We start from the raw sequence: 22,586 nt of genomic DNA, 5'->3' as shown, positions 1-22,586 counted from the left end.
ACAGCATACAGAAAAAAAAAAAGAAACACACTTTCAAAATCCCCCAGAAGCATAGACCACTTGGACAAGTTAGGCAACGTGAACAGAATATGTTTTCAAGAATACCAGACAAACACAAATATCAAACTCAGAAGTCCTCTGTTGGCTTTACTAAAACTACAGTGTCTCTTTTGTTTGAAAGTTCCACTTAAATAAGCACAACAACAATTTTGAGAACTTCACAAAACAAACAGTTGTACAAGAATTCTAGATTAATCAAGCAAATATGTTTTCAGAAGTATCACTTCGCACACTTTATGTGTAACCCTGCGTTGCAAATTATGGTTTCCATAACATTGTTGTTAATCATTTCAGAAAGAAAGAAAAAGCAAGTTCCCTTGACAAACAAAACAATTAATTAATGTAACTTTCCATCCATCAATCATTGTGCCTGTCACTGAATTACCATAATCTGTGCATGGTGGCTGTTTTAAGAGCAAACAGTTAATTTCCAAACAATAAATCACAAAGTGTCTCTCTACCCCTCTGTGCGCTTTGACAGCTTCGTCTCTCATTGCTACAGATGAAGGTTTACTTCAAACCACTTCAGTTTTCCAAAACAAATGAAATCATATGTGCAATGAAAGGCAGGGGTCTAACAAAGTTTCCCATACAGCTGTAACCAAAATGTTCAGAAATGTTTATTAATCATTTTGAGACGATTACAATAAAATGTAATAATTGCTTTTTCATTACTAGTTCATGAATAATATAATTTGAAAAAATTGGAAATGTGAGCATCTGTCAAGCAGATTGCCTTCCACATTTCTAATCTTCACTCTTTCTACTTTTTCTTTTTTTTAATTTCTTTTTCATTTATTTGTATTTTTTCCCTTCCAGGATTGGCACAGTTATGTGGACGGGCTGAAATTATTCAGTGAACGCCATGGCTATGATGGTCTCGTGGTTGTCTTGTCCTTCAGTGATACACTTCATCATCCCCACCAGCAGGTGGCTGTCTACTCAAACAACACAGATATCCTAAACCAGGTATACAATATGGAAGAACACCAACACGGCCATGTACAATATGTCTGTATGTATCCTTTGATAGACACCACTCTATGAATAATTGGAAACTGGCATTCTTGTTGTCACTTTTTCTGAATCCTGAGATATGATTTTTTTCCTTGCTGAATTAACAAGGAGCTCTTGTGACAATGCTCACTGGCAGCACAAGTTGTGCCCTTGAATCATAGCTTGTCATTTTACCTCTGCAGTGTTTGTGCAAATTAAACAAACTTTCAATTTGATTAGCTTTAGAGGCAACTGGAAGGCAGATTTTGTTACATTTAGACCGAGTCTTACTAGATGTTTCCCGCTAAGTTAAGCTAAGCTAACCAGCAGCTGCCTCTAGCCTTATATAATGGATGCACATAAGTGTGTTATTAACCTTCTCATCTCACTCTCGGCAAGAAAGCAAATGAGCATGTTTCCCCAAAATGTTAGACTATAGTCAAAGTGAAAAGAAAAAAGCACACACACAAAAAAAATACAACAGTATTTTCATTGCAGATCTGCAGTGAGTTGGAAGAGTCTTCCAGCTGGTCTCTTTCTGGTGAAGTGGAGGCCAGCGAGAGTCTACAGGTATACTACATTCCTATAAACACCTCCTTATCTTCTGGTACTCCTCCTTTGCTGGTAGAAGACATACAGGGTCTCCTCAAGGACTTTGTTGACAGGCGTAGCTCTGTATTAGCCTGCCACCCCAGCAGTAGGACCTCTTCTACAGAGGGAGTGGCAGGCAGTGTGGAGTTCTCCCAGGGCTCATCTGGTATCAATGACATGGATGGTTCTGACACAGAGAGACCTGAGGGAGGCAGTGGAGATGCGTTGGCAATTGCAAGGTGATTAAATGCATCCCTTTGATTTTGTTTCATCCAGTTTCATTGAAAGTCATCAAAACATGAAATCTGAGATTGAATGTGATTTATTCATGGTCTTGAGGGAAACATTGACACGATTCAATGATTGCTGTTTTATCTCTGTATACAGGGTTATGGCAAATGGTGAAGAAGACATGGGAGGTGTAGGGGTTGGTGCTGGCGGTGAGCTTGTTAGCCCCGATAGCGGTATGACCACCATCCGCAGCAGCCGCTCCTCCAAGGAGAGTTCAGTGTTCCTCAGTGATGACAGCCCAGTAGGTGAGGTTATAGCAGGAGGAGGGCCAGCAGCAGGGCCAGGAGGACTCTTCCTGAGAAACCCCTCTCCCCTGGGATTATCATCCCTCTCACCTCCTGTCCCACCTGAGAGGAGGAAGCACCGCTCTGGCAGAAATAAGAGTGACACCTTTGACCTGTTTAGTTTTGACCCACTACATAGTAGTGACCAGTCTGTACCGTCAGGAGGGGATTTGGCAAATTCTGGAGTAAGAGGAGATGGAGAAAAAAGAGCAGAGAGCTCAAGCTTTTCAGAACTTGAAGAGCTGAGCTTGCTGGATTTTTCTACCCCCAATTCATTGAGAGGGCTTGAAAGTTCAAATTCTCCAACTGACCACCATGGTCAAATCCATGGGAACAACATGATTGATACTGTGGTTCCTCCAACTCCAGTCAACAGTGTGGTAGGTAGCCGCCCACCCAGCAGTTGTGGAGTCAGGTTCTTTCCAGAAGATGTAGTTGAAAGGATCAGTGGCCTGCAGCACAAGGACAGTGTGTCATCATCTTTGTCAGAGACATGGGATGAACTTGGCTTTGACACACTTGGAGCATTGTCCTCAAGTGATAGTAATGCATGGAATAGGACTAAAGAAACTGAAAGTCCACTGAATATTGTGGAGGAAGTTAGAGAGAAAGAGTCAGTTGATGTTATGACTGGACGAGAAAGCAGAGAGGAAATCTTACAGTTAGAGAGTGCCCACCAGAAAGGAAAGAGCCTTGAACCCCAGCTCAGTCTGATCACTGAGCAGACTGAATCATACGACAACTGGAACCCAGATTCTGTACTTAAGGATCAAATGAGCCCTGCCACTTTGGCTTGTCTGCAATTGACGCCACCAGAGGACGATTTAACTGGAAAATGCAGGACTGGTATCATTGGAGTGAAAGAAAAAACATCCTCATTTTCAAGAAAGAAAGCAATCGTAAACACTTTAACCCCAGACACATCTAAAGAAGAGGATGAACGGGCACAAGGAAAAAAAGGAGATGGACAGATGGAGCTCCTAGACTTCTGGACGTACTCAGCTCAGAAAGGATTTCTCAAATCAGATAGCGGAACCACCACATCTTACCCAGAATCACTAGATATGTGGAATATGACAATTCGAGATGACAGTCTATCACCTCTCACAACCCCTGACAACTTGTCTGAAACCTCAGGTTCTTTCTGTGGGGTCAACCCCAATGTTGGGGCCGGCGCATCAGTGGAAAGTCCAATAGGATTCTCTGATGGTGGAATGGTGATGTGGAACACCACTATACAGGAAGACAGCTCTTCCACAATAACAAGTCCTGAAGGACCTGAAAATGGAAAGGACCTCAGTCACATGGGATCACTGGATGCCAGTGATTCTCCTGAGTCACATACCAGCAAACAGGTGGAGGAAGAAAAAGTCATAGTGGAGGGGAGAGAAGTGCTTAGTCAGACTTTTGAAGATGTAGGGAGGAGAGGTAATGAGCACAATGTTAAAATAGTCATAGAGATGAGTGAAGGTAATACACAGGGTGACGATGGCATCCAGAGTGTCGAGACCCAACAGTCTGTCGTGCAGAACTTGGAATCTGATCATTCAGAAGATGGGACTTCCTCCTATCATGGTACTGACATGTGGGACCTGCCTGTTCCTGGCATGGTCACTTCCACTTCAGAATATGACAATGTAGGAACTGGCACTTGGAGCTTGACATCGACCCCTGAGACTTATGCCAGCCCCGTAGTAGACATGATACAGCTAGAGGGACAGTCTAGCCCTTTTTTAGCTGTGACAAAACCTATTCAGATAGATGAAAAGCATCAATACCAGATGGCTGATCCTCTGGGAAGGACTGAATATAGAGCAGTTATTTCAGACAATGATCGGCCAGCCAACCAAGTGTTCCTATTTGAGGGAACTAGTGAGTTGGATCACATGATCAGAAGTGGGGGGAGTTCAGTTGAGAGTAAGCATGACAATAAAAGTGGTGAAGGATCAGAGGAAGCTGATTGGATGGAACAACCCAGTGATCATTCCCCATTTGTTCTGGTGGACCACTCCACTGTCACTCAAGACAACTCAGTTAATCATCACTCAAGTCCGGGAAAAAATACTGAGGCTCAAATACAGATTGAACAATCATTATCCACAAGCCTTGTTAATTGGAACAATCTTGTTTCCAAAAAACATGATGTCTCTGAATCAGCTTCATCATCACATGATCTGCTGATCACAATGGCCCACAGTGAAGATAGGCCTGCCACTGAAATCCAAGGTAGCTTTAACATTGAGCGCCTTGGAAATGTTGAGGGTAAAACAACAGAAACAATGTCTCTGAGCTCAAGCTCTGGGGGGGAAAGAGACACACTGAAGTATAGTCCCGACAGCCTTCACCCAGGAAGTCAAGATGAACTCAGGTCCAGTTCTGATGGAGATTCATCATCCGGCCTAGAAATGGAATACATCATTGTGTCTGGCACAGTAAAAGAAGCTGAGAGAGACTGGCACTCTAGGCCTAAACAGGGTGACACGCTATCAAAAGGAACAAGAAAGTCCATGGAGACATTTAGCATGCTTTCCCATGCTGCCACAGTACTGCAATCCCAGGCCCAAGCTGCACATAGAGAGCGCCAGGAGAATGCAGAACTTAGTGCAGATACAGACCAAAATCAAGCTGTTTCATCCACTCATAACCAAACAAGTCTTGATAATTCCACTGAGCATCAAATGGTGCTAGAAACAATCACTCCCGGCCAATCCAAAAATAAATCTGAAGCTTTTCATCAGTCAGATTCAAGACCAACAGATTGCAGTCAAACACAGGTAGAAGAAGGAAACTATGATGATAAGTCAACCATTGTGGCCAGAAGTGTGTCTCCATCATTAAGATATCCATCAGATCACTTCCTGAAAACCAGAGAGGAAGTGTATGTTCATTCGCAGATCTCAATGGAAGATTCAGATGAGGGTGGGCAATCGCCTACTGCACCTTCACCATGTCCGACTTCTTTGGGCAACTTTCAAGTCTGGACAGGTCAGTTAGCGAGACAGGACACGCCTCAAACCACATCTGAACCTCAATCACCTGTACTTACCAACAGTTCAGTCTCCCACACCAGCTCTTTGATTGGTACCCCATTAAGTGAATCATGCATTTCTACTGAAAGAGGGCTCGGATTACCATTTTCTGGGGATTTAATGGAAGAGGAGAATGATGAAGAAGAGCAGCAGGAGGAGGAAACTGATATAGAGCACACTCGCCTGCCAAAATGGACTTCAGAAGTACAGAGTGAGAAGGAAGAAGGACAACAGTTAAGATCTTCTGATCTGCTAAGTTTCACTGAGGAGCTGACAGGAGGTTCTTCAGTTCAACAAACAGATTTAGAAATGTTTGAGCCAAAGAGGGACAGATTCCTACAGAATACAGTGGATTACTATGGTGAACAACACATAAGGACTGTTGATCGCGATAAATGGGCAACTGAACAACAGATTGGAGACCACAAAGCTTCTCAAGATAGCTATTCACCCATTTTAAGGTAAGCAATGCACTACTTCTGTCACATTTACAATTATTCAAACGTCAATAAGCAACATGAAAATGAATTATTTCAAAATATTTTCTCATGTACATCTACTGTATATCTTGCCATGAAGATATGGTTGATTTTTCAAGGTTCTGAGATATCAGTCTCTGAGATTTCTGCTTCCAACCCAACAGAGTGGAAGTTCAGGAAATTCCTGACAGATTTCATGACAGACTTTCTATTCTTAGGCTGCTAGCAGCCAGTGAATGAACACACCTGTGCACATGTGCCCATTGTGCATTTACACCCACACATGTGCCAACCACCCCTCCCCTCACTCCCCCTTAGTTTTCTGCTGGGTTTTTGAGTCTCTCCAGCTTTCTCAAAGGAGTCTATATCAGAGAACTATTAACATCGCTGAACAGACTGTCGAAATGGAGCTAGAAGGCCCTGTTGAAGAATTGAGTCTGATAATGTGTGTGTGTGTGTGTGTGTGTGTGTGTGTGTGTGTGTGTGTGTGTGTGTGTGTGTGTGAATATGTGTGTGAATATGTGTGTGAATGAATATTAGGGGTGTGACAGAAACCGATTATGTCTATGTGTGTGTGTGTGTGTGTGTGTGTGTGTGTGTGTGTGTGTGTGTGTGTGTGTGTGTGTGAGGAACAAACTGCATGTGTATGCGGGTATCTCACATGGTCATGTGATCTGCAATTCTGTGTGTGTGTGTGTGTGTGTATGTGTGTGTGTGTGTGTGTGTGTGTGTGTGTGTGTGTGTGTGTGTGTGTGTGTGTGTGTTTATAAATCTGTTTACGCCTCATTAAATATGCATTACCTGCCTCATTACAGCTGGAGCCCCACCACAGCTAATGGAAACAGCTCCCCTAGCGCTCTTACAAGGTGTGGGTGTGAGTGTATACATGCAAGCCTGTGTGTGAGTGTGTGCTGAGGTAATACCCAGTGTATCAGACAATAGAAGTTCATCCATGCAGGTTCAACTTTATGTTGTAGAAGGTCTGTGTTGTTTGTTTTTGTGTAATTGTCTGAATTATACTGATGTGAAGTTGTGACATGAGTTTTGTGAAGGTTGCTACTCTATAACTGGAGACACGTATTACATGGTATGGTTTTATATGAAGAAATTGGATTCTTATTTAATTCTGTTTTCGTGGATTGTAGCATTGTACCCTGTGGAGTTTTCTTGTAAACAAACTTTTTACATTCAGTGTTACTTACCAAAACACATGCCTGCCTGTGTTGAATGCATTTCCATCCACAGAAACATTTACAGCAGATTTGTTTCTAATGTTTGAAACCTGTGCTGCATTCCAGTACTCGTGCTATCATAATATTGTAAGGCAGTGTGGCAGAAAAAGACTGTGTATGCCCCAATGCATAGTATGTCAAATGGAGTATGCCAAAAATACCAGGATGTCCTTTTGCATCCGGTCACATTTTGCAGTACCCAAGTTGGCATGCTTTTCTGGTCAGTCTGACCCATAATCCTTTGCACACTTGACACCCATTCCAAACACATATTTTTTCTTTTACATTTTGCACTGCAGACTGTGTCGAAGTATGAACAAGAGGGTAGAAGCTCAAGGTGCAATGTCACTAAGTAGTATGTTGCAGTTGTGTACATACTGCACAAAACAGTACATTCTTTGTAATGGCAGCTGCAGCATGTACCACAAGTAAAAAAAGTAGGCCTGAGCGCAGCCCTTCAGTATTTACATCTATGTTTTCCTTGCTAGCAGTTCTCTTCTTCCCTGCTTTTGCACTGGCCGTGCTGTGTTTCCTGGCACATGACCACCACCTGTCGCTTAGTAGAATAAGAGCAACATTTGCATGCTCATGTGCAAGCATGTGTGTCCTCGAGCATTCAGGAGACCTAATGAAACAGGGACACACTCATAAAAACATTGCTCTAGAGTGCTGCTTTGATCAAAAACTCCACAGTGTACCTCAGATATTTAAACTCACCAGTCTATTGAACAAGATGAAAAACAGAAATTGCCTGATGAAACTTTGATCTTGCAAGCCACTAAATTGTAATGAGAGAATACTGGGTGGTTTGAATGTTTGTTTCATGTACTAATTTAAGGCGAAATTCTGTACATTTTGAAAATACACAGATGGATGAGGTTCACTGCATACCAGTTGTATTTACAATTTTCTCTGAATTTTTCCCCTCTGCACTAATCCCCCCCTCCTGTATTCCCTGAAAAGAAGACACCAAGATGTGATGTCACAATTTTCCTCCCAGCCAACCAGTGAGAGTGCTGCATACCAGTGGACAGGAAGTCAGAATGTAACTCAGGGTCAAACCCAACATGGCTACAACTATCACCACATTGACCAAAGAACTGAAAACCAGAGCACCCACCCAGCCTGCGTAGATGCTAAATCCAACAGCCAGGAAAACGCAACTGATGTGTATGCTGAGTTCACCACTGATGCCACAGCTGTACAGTACGGGTCTGGAGTTAATGCCAAGTACTGCTTGGATGATCCAGGTTCCAAGTTAAAATATGGAGCTGAAAGCCAGTATGGCGATGAATCTAACTCCATGTGCACTTCCGAACTCCAGTGCTCTCAGTATCAAGCTGATGGCCGGAGTCAGCACGCATCCGACCACGCTCATTACCAGTTTGATGGACAGCCATTCTACCAATCAGATGTCCACCCTGAGAGGGAGGATCATGGGCGGTATGTGCCGGAGGAATATGTTCACTTTCTCCTGGAAAGGTGAGCTTTCAATTTTCAAGTTCAACAAGTTCAGCACTTGTAAAAATTGGGTTTTTAATGCTCTCTGGAATCGAATAATATGTGCTAATGGTCCCTTTTGACCAGGTAGAGGTTTTCTTAGTTTTTTTCTTAAAAGTTGACACATGATTATAGGGGTTTCTGTCCATCACAAATATGAAAGAGACTCAATCAACAGTAGATATGCACAAATTTTCCAAAACCATAGAGCTGCACTACCGTCTTTTGCCACAAAAAGGCAGCACAGATCAGTTTAAAACTGTGAGATTTTGTCCTTTGCACCAAAGCAGCCATTTTTTACATTGTGTCTCATAATAAACACAGATGTACTTTTTTTCTCAATGAAAAGTCCAAATCAAAAGTCATGATCTCGAATCAATATTCAGTGCGTACGTGTGTGTGCACGCGTGTGTGCACTGCAGTTTAATTGTTCCTGATTAGCAGCTGCATCATGGTGCGTGTTTAGCCCAACTTTGTAATTCTGATGACCCGCCTCCTCTTTGAGATACCCTCCCCTGTGTGTGTGTGTGTGTGTGTGTGTGTGTGTGTGTGTGTGTGTGTGTGTGTGTGTGTGTGTGTGTGTGTTTGCACACATACACGGTGGATCTTTCCATAATTTAATGGTCATGTGACTTGATAGTGGAGAGAGTGATTCATTCACTCATGCAGAGAAAAACATGAGTGAGGGGAAGGTAGGTGTGAGATGGTTATGTGTGTGTCTTTGTGTCTGTGTTCATGTGTACTGATTTCTCTGTATTGCTTCTCTCTATTGTTTGGCCTTATGTTAATCAGTCTGAGTCTGTTAGAGGGGCTTTGGTTGGGGGGAGGTAGCAACACTGCTCAGTATTGTTTCCTCAGCCCACCCGTTCAGCCTGGGAATGAAGCAGTGAGTCGCTTTCTCTCTGTCTGCTTTGTCACTTCTGTTATCTTTTATGTCCGGCGTCAAATGAACAGATTTTAAACTCTTCCTTATCCAATGTCATGGGACAAGTTAGATTCTTTTTCTTTGTAGATGATTGGCTTGTTTGGCCCAATACTATGCGTAGCTGTGCCTATGGTGGCAGTGATGATAGCAATGATAATTTATGTTGTGGCTCATTATTGTCTTTCTGTGCCTCTGCACAGACACTCCCAACAGGGAGAAGATGCAGTCGGGATGATGGTGAAAACGGCCTCTGGTGAGGAAGCTGCTGACGAGATGGATAACAGAGAAGGTAAATAAACAGCAAGATAAACATATGTGGCTCCCGTTATTTAAAGTGTGCTGAGTGCTGATGATGTTTGTTTCATCTTTTAGGTAAAGAAACAGTTTTGACATATTTTAGCCATGTAAAGGAATAATTTAGGATATTTAGGTGGATTTATCGATATTATTACTTAACTTTGGTAGAAATGTACTCCCGCTTTCATATAAAACCTCTCTGCTGCTCTGAGCACTGTCATAATATCATGCACTTACATAATAATCTATAGGAATAAAATGTAATTTATGTCATGTAGACTTGCCCTTGTTTCCAGGGATGAAGGATCTAAAATTCTTTTTAAGGACAAGACCTACATGTTCCTTAATCTATAGTGACAAAACCAAGGCTTCTTAAAACATAATCACATGAAGAGAAATTACAGTGACTACACAACCTTTCTCTAAAAAAGAAATGTAAAATAATCTCTCCTTGAGCAGATCCAACCTCCTCTGCGGATCTGTCAGGCGCGTCCAACCAAAGAAGAAAGTTGGCAGCTCCACCGATGAATGTGTCACTGGACCACAGTGAGGGGTCTCTTCTCTCAGAAGATGCCCTGGACACAGAGGACGAGGCCTTGGACACTGGTGATGACCTGGATGTCAACCTGGATGACCTGGACTCGCCTGATGAGGCCGACTTACATGGTCAGACACATACCTGAAGATACAGTACAAACATGTTTACATGTGCACACAGGGCAGTCAGGCAGAAACACACTATACAGTATATAATTTTACAGTATCAGCTGTCTTCATGTTGCAAACAGGGGACTCAGAAGAGTCTGATCTGGGTGCAGGAGCAGCATCAAGTGTCGCAGGACACAGAGCAGCTGAGGAGAGCAGGGATCACCGGCTGTGGAGGAGCGTGGTGATTGGAGAGCAGGAGCATCGCATTGACATGAAGTGCATCGAGCCATACAAAAGAGTCATTTCTCATGGAGGTAAGCAATCGCAGCTGCTTAAAATCCACGCCTACCTGTTTCTTCCATGTTTCATGACTTCGGATCATTTGACCTCTGCTTCTGTCCTCCCTCTTGATGCTCTGCTTTTCCCTTGTGTTGTAGAATCATGTGGTCTTGTGTTGAGCATCTCTCAGTGATATAATTATATTCCAAGCAATTCTTAGCACAGGTCCGTGGAGACCTTAGTCGAAGGCAACTGGACTTGATTGTACAAACTTTCTACAACCAAGTCCTAGATTTAACCTTCCCCGGGTAATGTCCATCATTATCTGTTGATAGCCTGTTATACTATAGAAGTAACTCCACAGTGAAGGAGTGGTTTACAGAAATATGGTCAGAACAGTTCTCATCTTAAATAGCATTTGAATTACTGAACTATAAATCAGCTCCAGCCAAATGTTAGAAACTACTACAATGAAAGGTCATTGTTTTGAAACTGAACTTCCCTCTTTAACATGTGTTGACTGTGAAATATGCATCCATATTAACAATGTGCCAACTGGTGGGGCTTGAGCGAGTGGCTCGCAGTAATTAATTGGCTGAATAAGATGAGAAGAAAATAATTGTTTGCAATTTTAAATGTTTTTGAGGAAACAGTTTCAGAAAGGATGAAAGCACAGGTTGGTACATATGCACACACTGTGAGACTCACCGTGAGTCTTTTTTGTGTTTACGTGTCATGTTTTCAGGCTATTACGCTGAACAGAATGCCATCATCGTGTTTGCGGCGTGCTTCCTACCGGACAGCAACTGTGACAATTACAATTATGTAATGGAAAACCTTTTTCTGTAAGTAAAGCTGCACCACATGATGAAAAATATGTGGACATGTTGACCAGTCATATGGAAAGCTGAACATTGCACCCATTTGTGATAGTTAAACATGTCATTATAAAACAATTGGCATTAATATGCTACAGTACCAGGCCTCACTCTTCTGGCAAGGCTAAACAACATTTCAGATGGCGGCTGGTGGGAATTGCACTTTGCATTTTTGGCTACAAGAGCACTCATGAGGTCAACTACTGATTTCCAATAAGGCTAATTTCTTCATGGACCTTGTTTGTGCATTCACAAAGCTGTTGCCACACAATTGAAAGCACTCTTTTGAGTAAAATATTATGATTTTCCTTAATCGCCTTAATCATGAAAAACAGCCCCAGACCAAAATTACACAATTAAATGTAGACTTAATTGTGTATATTATTGTATATTATTATTATCCCATTCAATTAAAAAGATTTTTTTTTTGTTATAGTCCATATGTTAACATTACATCGTGTTTTCTGTTGTCTTTGTGTGTGTGTGTGTGTGTGTGTGTGTGTGTGTGTGTGTGTGTGTGTGTGCGCGTATATATGTGTGTAGGTATGTAATAAGTACCTTGGAACTAATGGTGGCAGAAGATTACATGATTGTTTACTTGAATGGTGCGACACCTCGCAGGAGGATGCCCGGCTTTACTTGGATGAAAAAGTGCTACCAAATGATAGACAGAAGGTAATATTCACACAAAGTGCACAGCAACTGTAGTGTTTAATGTTGAGCATTCATGTTCCTCCAGCTAGCCTCTTTCTTCACCTTTCTTTTTTTCCCCAAAACACTGTTTTGGACTATTATATTATGCAGAATATCTAAAGCAGGCTATATTAAAGAATTGTAAATAAATAGAAAGAAGCTATCAAAAGCAACCTGTAATGGGGAAAGAAAAAAAGAGTTCATGTGTTTGAAATCATGCATGATCAACCAGACGTACATTAACACGCAAAGATTATAACTGCTGTTGGCAGGCTGCTTGTAGGTTTTCTCCGTCATGCAAAAAAGAACTATAACTCAGATCATGGTTGACAATTGTTGTTCCCGTTAGGGCGTTTGCCCCCTCACTACTCGTCAACAGTATCATAAATAGGCCAGTAGGGGGCACACTTATCACAAGTTCTTTCTACTTGACAGGGACAAACATTTTTGCTAATGCTCAGTAATTGTGTGTGGTGAACTCAGGTGTACTTTTTGACTGAATATAGCCACTTATTATAATCACTGATTCTCTCAGTCACTACTCCCAATACAACATACAGTCTATGATATACAGTCAGCAGACGATTGCGTGGTGAGCAGTGCATTGAGATTTCTCACACTTGTGAACCATCATTTTTTATAAACTTCACTCACAAATAAAATGTAAATAATGTCAGTGGTACAACAAAATCCTTGGATCTTAGTGTGCGGCCATCGTCTTTTTGATCTTTTATCACAAGGCTACTACCCGTGCTGGTTTTATCTCTTAAAGATGAACAACTGTGAAAAACCATGTGCTCACTGACATTCGACTGCATTCATTGTGTAAGAAGAAACGCCAGCGCAGGTCCTTTATTCCAACAGCTGTCAGACTATTTAACTCCAGCATTACACACTAACATAACACTGTGTTGATGTTGTTTCACATCACAGCATCACAAACCTACTGTCTGCACACCACTCATATCCATTACATCTGTGCAAATATCTTGTGCAATATTACATAGTTTTCACTGTGTTATATATTTTTCTACTGTGTAATGGTACAAAACGCTGAATCTATTGCCCATAGCTGAGTCATGAGCAATTGAATATGGCAGTAGTACTTTTATGGTATTAGTATTCTTATGCCCTTGTGTAGAAGGTACATATATAGTTTATTCTGAATCTTTTTTTACTGTCTTTTTTGTTCATTTCTATGTCTCTCTTTTCATCTTTGCTCTCTGTAACAACTTAATTTCCCTGGCGTGGGATTATTTAACTTTTATCTTGTGTAATTTTATTTTATTAGTCTTCTTTTAAAGTGAACTTTATACCTGCCAGCAGTAAAAGTTAATGAGTAATACTTCCTACACCTCCTACCACTCTCCTTTCTCCCACAGACTGAAAAAAAACCTTAAGCTGTTTATCATCGTCCATCCTTCCTGGTTCATACGGACTTTGCTGGGAATCACCAGACCCTTTATAAGGTCTCCATGTTGTACTTCATGTTTCAATTATTGAACACAGGACAGAATGTATATCACATGTATATCACTGTCAGTACAGATTGGAAAGAAATTCCACAACTATTTTCAGGATACAGTATTTCATTATTCACATCTATGAGCTTATTTACTGATCTATTAGTATTTGACATTACCATACATCAAGATGCAAGAGGACAGTTTGATTACAGTTGAAATTCAGGAGCCAACTTATCCCATAGAAATATTTGAATGAGCACGTTACTGAGACAAAATGATTTCTGTTTTCTACAGCTCCAAGTTCAGCAGTAAGATCAAATATGTGAATAGTCTGCAGGAGCTTGGAGAAATCATCCCAATGGAGTATGTCCACATTCCTCCCAGCATTGTCAAGTGAGTCAGCCTGTGTCAATATTAAATCTATAAAGTCCACACAAGGTGTAAACAGTACTGTCTACACGGTGACATTTTCCCTTTATGTGAAAACAATTTGCTTGCCATTAAACAGCATTACACGCTTTTAAAATAATGGTATAAATACCAGGAAATGTGATTGATGTGATGAAAAGGAAATGTGATGGCCTTTTTATTATTTTAGGTGACATTATCGCCATCATAGTCTCCCACTCAGCCCCTCCCTACCATTCCTGCACTGTGATTCTTTTTAAATGTTTATGAGAGGCTATTAAAAATAGTTTGCCAAGCTTGTAGAAGCTAAGACCAATAGTAGCCCATTTTGTTTCTAGCAGCTGTTTGTGAACTACAAAACACATATACTGAATACGTACAGTATATGTGGTTATGTTATATTCGGATCTGCAAGTGTCTCTAGATATTTTGGGTGCTTAGGTGTTAGAGGCCATGGTTAATGACAAGTTCTGCAATTTCTGTTGACATCATGCCACAGAGCCAAATACTTTTTCAGCAGACTGACTCAAGAACTACACTCTAAATTTATTCTTGGAAAAGGGAAACAAACACAATGGAAACTTTTATTTCAAATGCCTATGTCAGGCATGCTTATACATCTCTCACTTTGCCCCAAGGTATGACGAGGAGAGGGGTATACATAAATTTGCATGCATGAGGTAACTCCCCTAACCTGCCTGTATTGATCAGTTGGTTGTGTGGAATCTTCCTGAAAAATCCTTCAAAGCTACTATGAATTTTCTCATGCTGGGACTAACCTTTGACTGACCTTTGGCTGTCTCCTTATCCAACAACAAATGAGCCACATATTGATTTTCTTATTTCTCTCAGTCTGTGGTGTGGCTTTCCCTGTAAATTGGTTTGTTTCACCTCTCATCTGTGACATTATGGTAGAAAGCTAATGAACATACAGTATATGCCCTCAGGTAGCTTGCACTAACAACCACATATACACAGTCACTGAAAAAACTTGGCTGGTCTGATGGTTTGTTATTGAGAAAATTAGGTGCAATGCATAGGGGGGCAGACTCCAAAGTAGAAAGTATAAATACATGCAAATGGTTCAGAGTTTCAGTGGACTGTACAGGGCAGCAGCACAGACTGGACTTTTCATAATTGCCTGCAGAATGTGCCCACACTGTAAAAGAATATAAAGTACAGCATTTTGACTACATTTTTTTCATTTTTGTGCCATTTCTATCCAGATCTAAAAAAAAAAAAAAAAAGAGGAAAAGGCTCTGTCTTCAGCTCACAGACTCCCTAAAACATGCACACACTTGCTGATGCTTTGGTGTAGAGTAGAGACACTTGAAAATTTAAAGCTGTCAGGTTCAAACTTTAACGTTGACTAGTATTGAGCATGTATCAAGTCCGAAAACTACAAAATATAGGGAAGCCCATAAGGGACTATATTTAAATGGTAATGTAAACTTGAAAATGAAAATGCAATTCCTCAAGGGCATTATAATCTTTCATTTTGTATGTGTTACTTGACTGAAAATGCAATAATCCAAATTGCATTTCCATTTTCACATACTCTCATGAATGTTCAATGACCATATTAAGATTATCTGTTTATATAAGCAAAATAATCAAAACAATGACCTCAGTCTATTGCATTTATATTCACGTTAAGATTGCTCTTGTGGTGACAAAATGAAAACGTAAATGCAATTTTCTAGTGCTATTCTAAATTATATTTTCATTCTGAAGTTTACATTATCATTTTTAGCTAACCTCCTATGGGCTCCCATAAAAAATGGTTAAATGTTTAAGTGTAGAATATTGGAATTTTGTCGGAATATGATGGCACCCTATGCATTGCAGTGCATCTCTGCCTCACTCCTTTGACCTTGAACACTTCCACTTTACAGCACTGATGCTTGTCCTCCTTTCCTTCCATTCACCCTCCTATGGCAATGTGGAAACAGGTTATTAATCACAAGCAGCTGCATGTGTACTGACCCTGACCCCACCCCCCACCCCCCAATCTTTTACCTCTCTTGCTAACCATTGCTCTCTGCCTTTCAATCCAATGCTAAACCAGACTGGATACAGAATTGCAGGACACAACAGCCAAGTGAGTAACACATAGTAGTCAGTGAGTGAGTTTAACAAAGAATGCAATGATTGCTGAATATTTCCGGCAGAAAAGTTTGCCCATGTAAGAGTTATTGGCTTAATTTACATAATTGCTGTGCCAAATGCAAACAAGTGGTAATCCCTGACTAACGGTGACTTTGGTCGTAAGTAAATGCTTAGCTGACTACTGAGTGTACAGTATTACAGTACAAGTCATAATGCCTGCTGTAGTGAGTGAATCTGTTGAATGAAGAATGAAAGATAATTAATAAAGACAGAAAACTCATCATTTCTTATTTGCAGAGTAAATCATCTTTTAAAATGCTACAGTGAATCTACTCAGCAGTGCTGGTAACCAGCTGAGCAAGTGCTGTTTCTGCAGTGTCGCAGTTAGATTTGAGTAGATTCAACTTTATTGTCATCATCACAGTGCAGCACAGAGACAACAGAAATAAATGTTTAGTAGGAATGTCAGTAGGTGTATTTCATGTCCCATTTAAGTTCATAAAATCATCTGCCAATGATGACTTAATGACTGCCATTCACTTTAGGATCAGACAACAATTGCTTCTGTCTTGTCTTCTCTCCCCATCAGAACTGACAAGAAGGGGAGCTCTGTTGTTTGACAGTGACAAGATGCCTGGCTGCTGCCTGTCTTCTCCTTGCATTTTGCTGTACTCTGCAGCATACCTGAATATAAGCCAGCCTGCAGCATGATGTGTACGGCACATAGTTGTTACACCAACAACTGGCAATGGGCTAGAAGAAGAAGATCATGTGGTACCAAGAAAGAGACAGTTGCTTGTTCATTGAGGAGTGTACCAACCTGAAGGTGCTGAGCATAATACTACTGTAATACTGCATTTACAGTGCCGGGACAGTCACTGTGCTGACAGGAAGATGCTTTATTTTGTACTACTGTACGCTACACAGCATTTGACTGTGTCCCCATCCGGTAGCTTTGTTTTTTTTCTTCATCTTTAATTTGAACAAAGCTTTAATTTAGGTGATTCTTTTTGGAGGAATTACTGACTTGATTACATTGACGCATCAATCTACCCGGTCAATTGCCATCTGTCTCTTTAAGTGTCCCATGGTAATGATAAGGCTTATGACTCTTACACAACAACCAGTAACATGCAAACAGAAGTTGTGTTACAGTCCATCTGCTGTGTTCCCAGAAAAGTTGAGATGCTAATAAACTGCAGCTCTGTCAATGCACTGGAATGCTAATGGGATACAATATTTAGACTGTAATTGCAGGTAGTCAAACATTAGTTTCAGTTTATTTAATTTATACAGCACTTTAAAAGCAAACAAGTTTTGCATTTAAGTGCACCAAAAAGACAGATACATTATGTATACACATATAAGCATAAAGGCAGAAAAATAAAAATGGGTTAAACACAATTAAAAATCAAGCATTAACAGACTTGGCCTGTGTAACGACCTCTGGCAGGCTATTCCAAAGCAGAGGAGCAGCAAAAATTTGATACAAACACAAAGGAATCATTGTAACGTACTTCCTGTTCGATTTTTAATAGCATGTAGCAGATTGACCAAGCGGGTGTTTGAATACAATAGAGTAGGCGGCTCCTGTCACAGCAGGTTTTTGCATTATTTCACCATCTCATACAATCATTAAAAGGCCGTTAGTAGACTCTTAACACTGTATATCACTGTACACCTAAAATAATAAAGGTAGTAAATTATAAGTTAGTACTGTGTTGCATGCTTTCTGTTGCTACTGTTTGAGATCGCTCTGATCGTTTTGGTCTGAAGAAATTCTATATGTTGACTGATGGTTAGAGAGATGCAATATAGAGAGTGCCGACTGTGCAGGTAGGGGTGTGTCTACTTTTATTAGCATTTTCTGATATCTGTATACATTTGTTTGTGGCTTGCAAGATCTCCATTTGTTGTAAAATATGTCAAATGTTTTACTTCATTAAAGATGTGTTCCTCCCCAATGGTCTTTTAAAAAAAAAAAATGCCATACACTACAATGCACACTGCATAATAATGAAAAGTACCCAAATAACAGTGACTTTCATTTTTGCTACTTACATTGACGTTGTTTTAAAGTCGTTCCTGTGTAGGTTTGCCTTTTTTTTCTTCTTTAAAAAAAACAAAAAAAAATTATGTTGGCTTTTTCAAGAAAAGTTAACAGCTCAACAACAAAAAAAGTACAGATATAGACATGGTAACAAAAACAAAAACAAAACAAACAACCAAACAAGCATGCAAAAGTTGCATAAAAAAAAAAAGGTATCACATTAGGTAGGGGCTGCCACTGAAAAGGCTCGGTCACCTTTAGTCCTGAGTCTGGATCTGGGGACCTCCAGGACCACTTGACTGGACGATCTCAGGTCTTTAATAGGTTTGTGGACCTGAATAAGGTCTGCTAAATAAGGTGGGGCCAACCCATGTAAAACTTTAAAAGCAAGAAATAAAACCTTAAAAACTATTCTAAAATGAACAGGAAGCCAGTGAAGCGATGCCAAGACTGGTGTTATATGCTCCCGCTTTCTAGTCCCAGTTAAAAGCCGAGCGGCACCATTTTGGACCAACTGCAGCCGGCGGAGAGAAGACTGATCGAGGACAACATACAGAGAATTACAGTAGTCCAGTCTGGTCGTGATCAGAGCGTGAATGACTCTCTCAAAGTCACCATGAGGGAGGTATGGCTTGAGTTTGGTGAGCATCCTTAACTGGAAGAAACTGTTTTTAACGACAGTGCTAATCTGTTTGTTGAAATTAAAGGCACTGTCAAAGTACACACACAGGTTTTTAACAAAGGGATGAGTGACAAACCTTAAAGTGCCAAGAGTGCTAGTACAATGATGCAGCTTGTCAGATGAACCGAATACCACAACTTCTGTCTTGTCTTCATTACGACAGAGGAAGTTTAGGCCCAACCATGATTTTAAGTCTTTTAAACAGTTAAACAAGGGTTCCAGAGAGTCCACACAATTAGCCTTTAAGGGCAGATAGATCTGAATGTCATCAGCAAAGCAGTGGAACGAGATATTATATTTTTTAAAAATTGACCCCAGGGGCAGCATGTAAAGGGCAAATAATACAGGACCTAATATGGAGCCCTGTGGAACCCCACAGGAGAGAGGCTCCACTGGTGAGGTGCATTCACCAAGGCGAACGCAGAAGCTCCTGTCAGTCAGATAGGACTCAAACCATTCAAGAGCTGTTCCCTTTATGCCCACACACTGTTCCAGCCTCGATAAAAGAATGGTATGGTTAACTGTGTCGAAAGCTGCCGACAAATATAAAAGCACTATAACTGCAGAGTTTCCAGAATCAAGTTATTGTGGTTGTGTTTTTCTTATCACTTTGGCTTTTATCATACAGCAAATACAAGTTTAAATATTCCTTTGAAAATTGTTTTATTTCAATCATTCATAGCAGAATATTCTCCAATACATCTCATTTAACTCAACCAGTGCCTTTTGTCTCAGATACCTCTCCAAGCAGTGGACAGCAATGGGATCTGTGTCTATGTCAAACTTATTAGCAAACAGGTGGTGCTGCTCAAGCATCCACTGCAGGTCTCCAGCACCATATACACATACTGACCTGACGTGGTTACCTTGACACTCTGGGTACACCGCCTCCAGCGAACCCTGTGACCCCTCATGCCCATGCCACTTCACCAAACGAGCAATCGCATTAATGTCAGTCATGTCATATTTGGAGTTGGGCCACGTTGATCCAGGAACACCGGGCATTCGTTGAATTGTTGCCCAGATAAACTCATCAGGACTGTAGGTATCGTTTGACCACTCGATCAGTGCCTGTATTCTGGTGTCCTCCAACACGCTGCGGACGTAGCCTCGGTTAACCACAATGTAGGCATTTCCTGACAGGATGGGCAGGTTGAATGGAGGTGGCTCCTTTGCCTTCCCTGTCCCCTGAGACAGTTGAAATAGGGAATTAATGTAATGGTGACATCATTAAGGTCAATCTGAACATGTAACACATGAGGAAAGCAGTACCTGGATTTGTCCATTAACTATCTGGTGAGCATTTGAGAACCTCCACTTCTTTCTTTCAGGCATTTTTTCTGACTCCAAGCTGTTGCGACCCCTCAATGAATGCAACATCCTTACAATCTCCAAGTTGGTTTTCAGAGGGAAATCCTGGCCACAAAGGTTGATGAAGTATTTCCATTTTGTGCTGGCGTTATACAGATCAGCCATACAGTTAAGATCAGCCTGGACGCGTGGCCAGGCAGCATAGACCACGTTCACAGCCTGGCTGACCATGAAGACATTTGGGAAACAGGAAGTAATGGCCTCGATGGCAGAGAAGACTGAGGCCTCTGATTTTTTGTCCACATGGACACAGTAAATATTTTGAGGTGCGTAGATGGCTCGCAGCAGTCGCTCAAAGTTCTGCACCTGGAGAATATGGCAGAAAAATTAATTCAATCCTAACTGTGTATATTTCATGTATTTATAGTTTCATATATTTGCATTATTTTTGGAGCTATCTAAAGGGGCACTCCAGAAATTTCCTATTGCTGTCATGTTTGGCAGTTCAAAAAGACAAGAAAATGCAGAACACTCATCAACCACAACTGAATCTCAACAAACAAAACAACCAAGCAACAACCGCAGGAGCAAGCAGGGTCAAAATCCAAAAAACGAAGAGATACAAATTACCAAACAAATAACAAACCAATAACAAACTAATAATTGTTCTTCCATTAATTTGCAAGACTCACAAGAGACACTCTTAAAAATGTTACAAATTGAAGCAGCAGAGGCCATCTTGTATCCAAAATACTATCAAACTCCACACCTCCAGTTTGAAATGCAGCTGTTGAACTTCATGTGTAAAATTGGTGCAATGCTTCTGTAATTAATCATTAAAATGAATTGTTTAGACCACGACTACGCTGTTTTTAAAGTGTATTTGAAAGTGTATTTAGTATTTGCGTACCTTATGATGCACAACTATAGAGTAAGCCAGAGGGAAGTCCTCTTCTTCTTGGCTTAAGGGGAATGGTATGTATTTCCTGCTTTTCCTGAATTTCCTGAAAATACATAATATTGAACAAATATCACAGGGAATGCTTGCTGCCTAAGATTTCTGTTAAATTAAGTACATTTAATAATTGTTTAGAGTAATACATCAGACACCTGTGGTTTAAAGCAACACACCTGCAGTCTTGGGTTGCACTGATGTAATATTCATTGGGGATCTGAACACTCTTGCGGAACTCTCTGGTGATGGAGAGCAGTTTAGCCTCCGCCAGTGCCTCCTTCTCTCCCTGCATGATTGCTGAGCAGTTGTACACGTCCTCTCGACCATTATCAGCATCTGTATACTCCAAACAGCTGTACCCAAGAATGTAGGTAGGATCCCAGCCTGTTTTCTGCCGACTCAGCAGGTCAATCATCCATAGTGATCCCAGTATAACATTGAGCATCAGCAACAGCCGCAGGCATCTTCGTTTCAGTAGCCTCATTATTTAAGAGGGGGTCTTCAACTAAGATGCTTTCACAGTGTGATTTCTGTGTATATTCCAGCTGCCTTTATATTCCTTTCATCGAGTCACTGATTTATTTTTCTCTCTATGACACACTATGTCTTTACCTGACCTTCCTGAGTCATTACAGTAAAATTGGTATTTGCAATGTTGTTCTAATTTAATTTATTCCAATCTAAAAGCTAAGCCAAACATGTAGATGATTTTCTAGTTAATTCCACACTCTGTGATTCACTGCACATCAGCATGATTAGAAATCATGTTTCTGGAGTAATGTTGTGTATGTGTGAATGTTCCACTCAATATGAACCCAGGCAGGTTAGTCGCTCCATACGTTATTGCCCCTGGAGACAAGATAAGAAAAGTGATATTGGCATCCTGTACATCAGTTGTTTAACCAACTGCGAAGTATAAAATTTAATGGTGACCATAAAGCAAAGTTCATGTTTCTATGTTGTTAAAACCGACCACCTTTTTTTTTTCCTTTTTAAAATTGTAGTCGTAATCTACTTGTCATGTTGTCTTTTAAACAGGGAGTTTGACCTTTACCAAAGTGTGATATCAATCAGGAAAGTGCATATTCTTGTTCTATATTTTCATTTGTTGCTTATCAAAATTTGTTCAGCTGTCATGTAATTTTATTTCTTTTGCATCAATTATAAGGGTGTGAAAGTGGCAGGTGTGCTTTTGCACCTTGTAATTAGGTAAACAAGATGATAAATCTGTTTTTTGCCCTATGTTTAAAATATAAACGTGACATGAAACAGAGTTCATGATAAAAAATAATCTCTGAACTTGACACACCATCATTAAAAATATGAGCACAAAAGGGGAACGAAAAGGAAAAAAGTCTGATTTGCATATAAATACATTTGGCTAATTGAAATGGAAGCCATTTATTGAAATGAATAATGTTGT

General features: G+C 40.6%; 2 protein-coding genes across 2 annotated transcripts in view; one reads left to right on the top strand and one right to left on the bottom strand.

The window, feature by feature from the left end:
- The window catches only part of LOC139332736 (serine-rich adhesin for platelets-like), a 36,673-nt gene extending 18,546 nt beyond the window's left edge, over positions 1 to 18,127 (top strand). The window contains exons 7-19 of the mRNA XM_070964823.1: positions 880 to 1,029; positions 1,555 to 1,886; positions 2,035 to 5,712; positions 7,926 to 8,444; positions 9,588 to 9,676; positions 10,144 to 10,350; positions 10,473 to 10,646; positions 11,357 to 11,456; positions 12,033 to 12,164; positions 13,565 to 13,651; positions 13,943 to 14,041; positions 16,125 to 16,157; positions 16,755 to 18,127. Coding sequence (XP_070820924.1) covers positions 880 to 1,029; positions 1,555 to 1,886; positions 2,035 to 5,712; positions 7,926 to 8,444; positions 9,588 to 9,676; positions 10,144 to 10,350; positions 10,473 to 10,646; positions 11,357 to 11,456; positions 12,033 to 12,164; positions 13,565 to 13,651; positions 13,943 to 14,041; positions 16,125 to 16,157; positions 16,755 to 16,785 — 5,631 coding nt within the window. The 3' untranslated portion in view covers positions 16,786 to 18,127. The remainder of the gene's footprint in view (positions 1 to 879; positions 1,030 to 1,554; positions 1,887 to 2,034; positions 5,713 to 7,925; positions 8,445 to 9,587; positions 9,677 to 10,143; positions 10,351 to 10,472; positions 10,647 to 11,356; positions 11,457 to 12,032; positions 12,165 to 13,564; positions 13,652 to 13,942; positions 14,042 to 16,124; positions 16,158 to 16,754) is intronic.
- Positions 18,128 to 19,569: 1,442 nt separating this feature from the next.
- Positions 19,570 to 21,578, bottom strand: LOC139332143 (beta-1,3-galactosyl-O-glycosyl-glycoprotein beta-1,6-N-acetylglucosaminyltransferase-like). Its single transcript, XM_070963863.1, has 4 exons — positions 21,340 to 21,578; positions 21,119 to 21,212; positions 20,170 to 20,574; positions 19,570 to 20,085 (listed from the first exon to the last, which is right to left on the bottom strand). The coding sequence occupies exons 1-4, from the start codon at positions 21,576 to 21,578 to the stop codon at positions 19,570 to 19,572; spliced, it is 1,254 nt and encodes a 417-aa protein (XP_070819964.1).
- Positions 21,579 to 22,586: the final 1,008 nt, after the last annotated feature.

The sequence above is a fragment of the Chaetodon trifascialis genome, chromosome 6 (genome assembly GCF_039877785.1).
Source record: "Chaetodon trifascialis isolate fChaTrf1 chromosome 6, fChaTrf1.hap1, whole genome shotgun sequence".
NCBI classification, from domain to species: Eukaryota; Metazoa; Chordata; class Actinopteri; order Chaetodontiformes; family Chaetodontidae; genus Chaetodon; species Chaetodon trifascialis.
The sequence above is the reverse complement of the archived record's forward strand: the minus strand, read 5'-3'. Positions and strand labels throughout refer to the sequence as shown.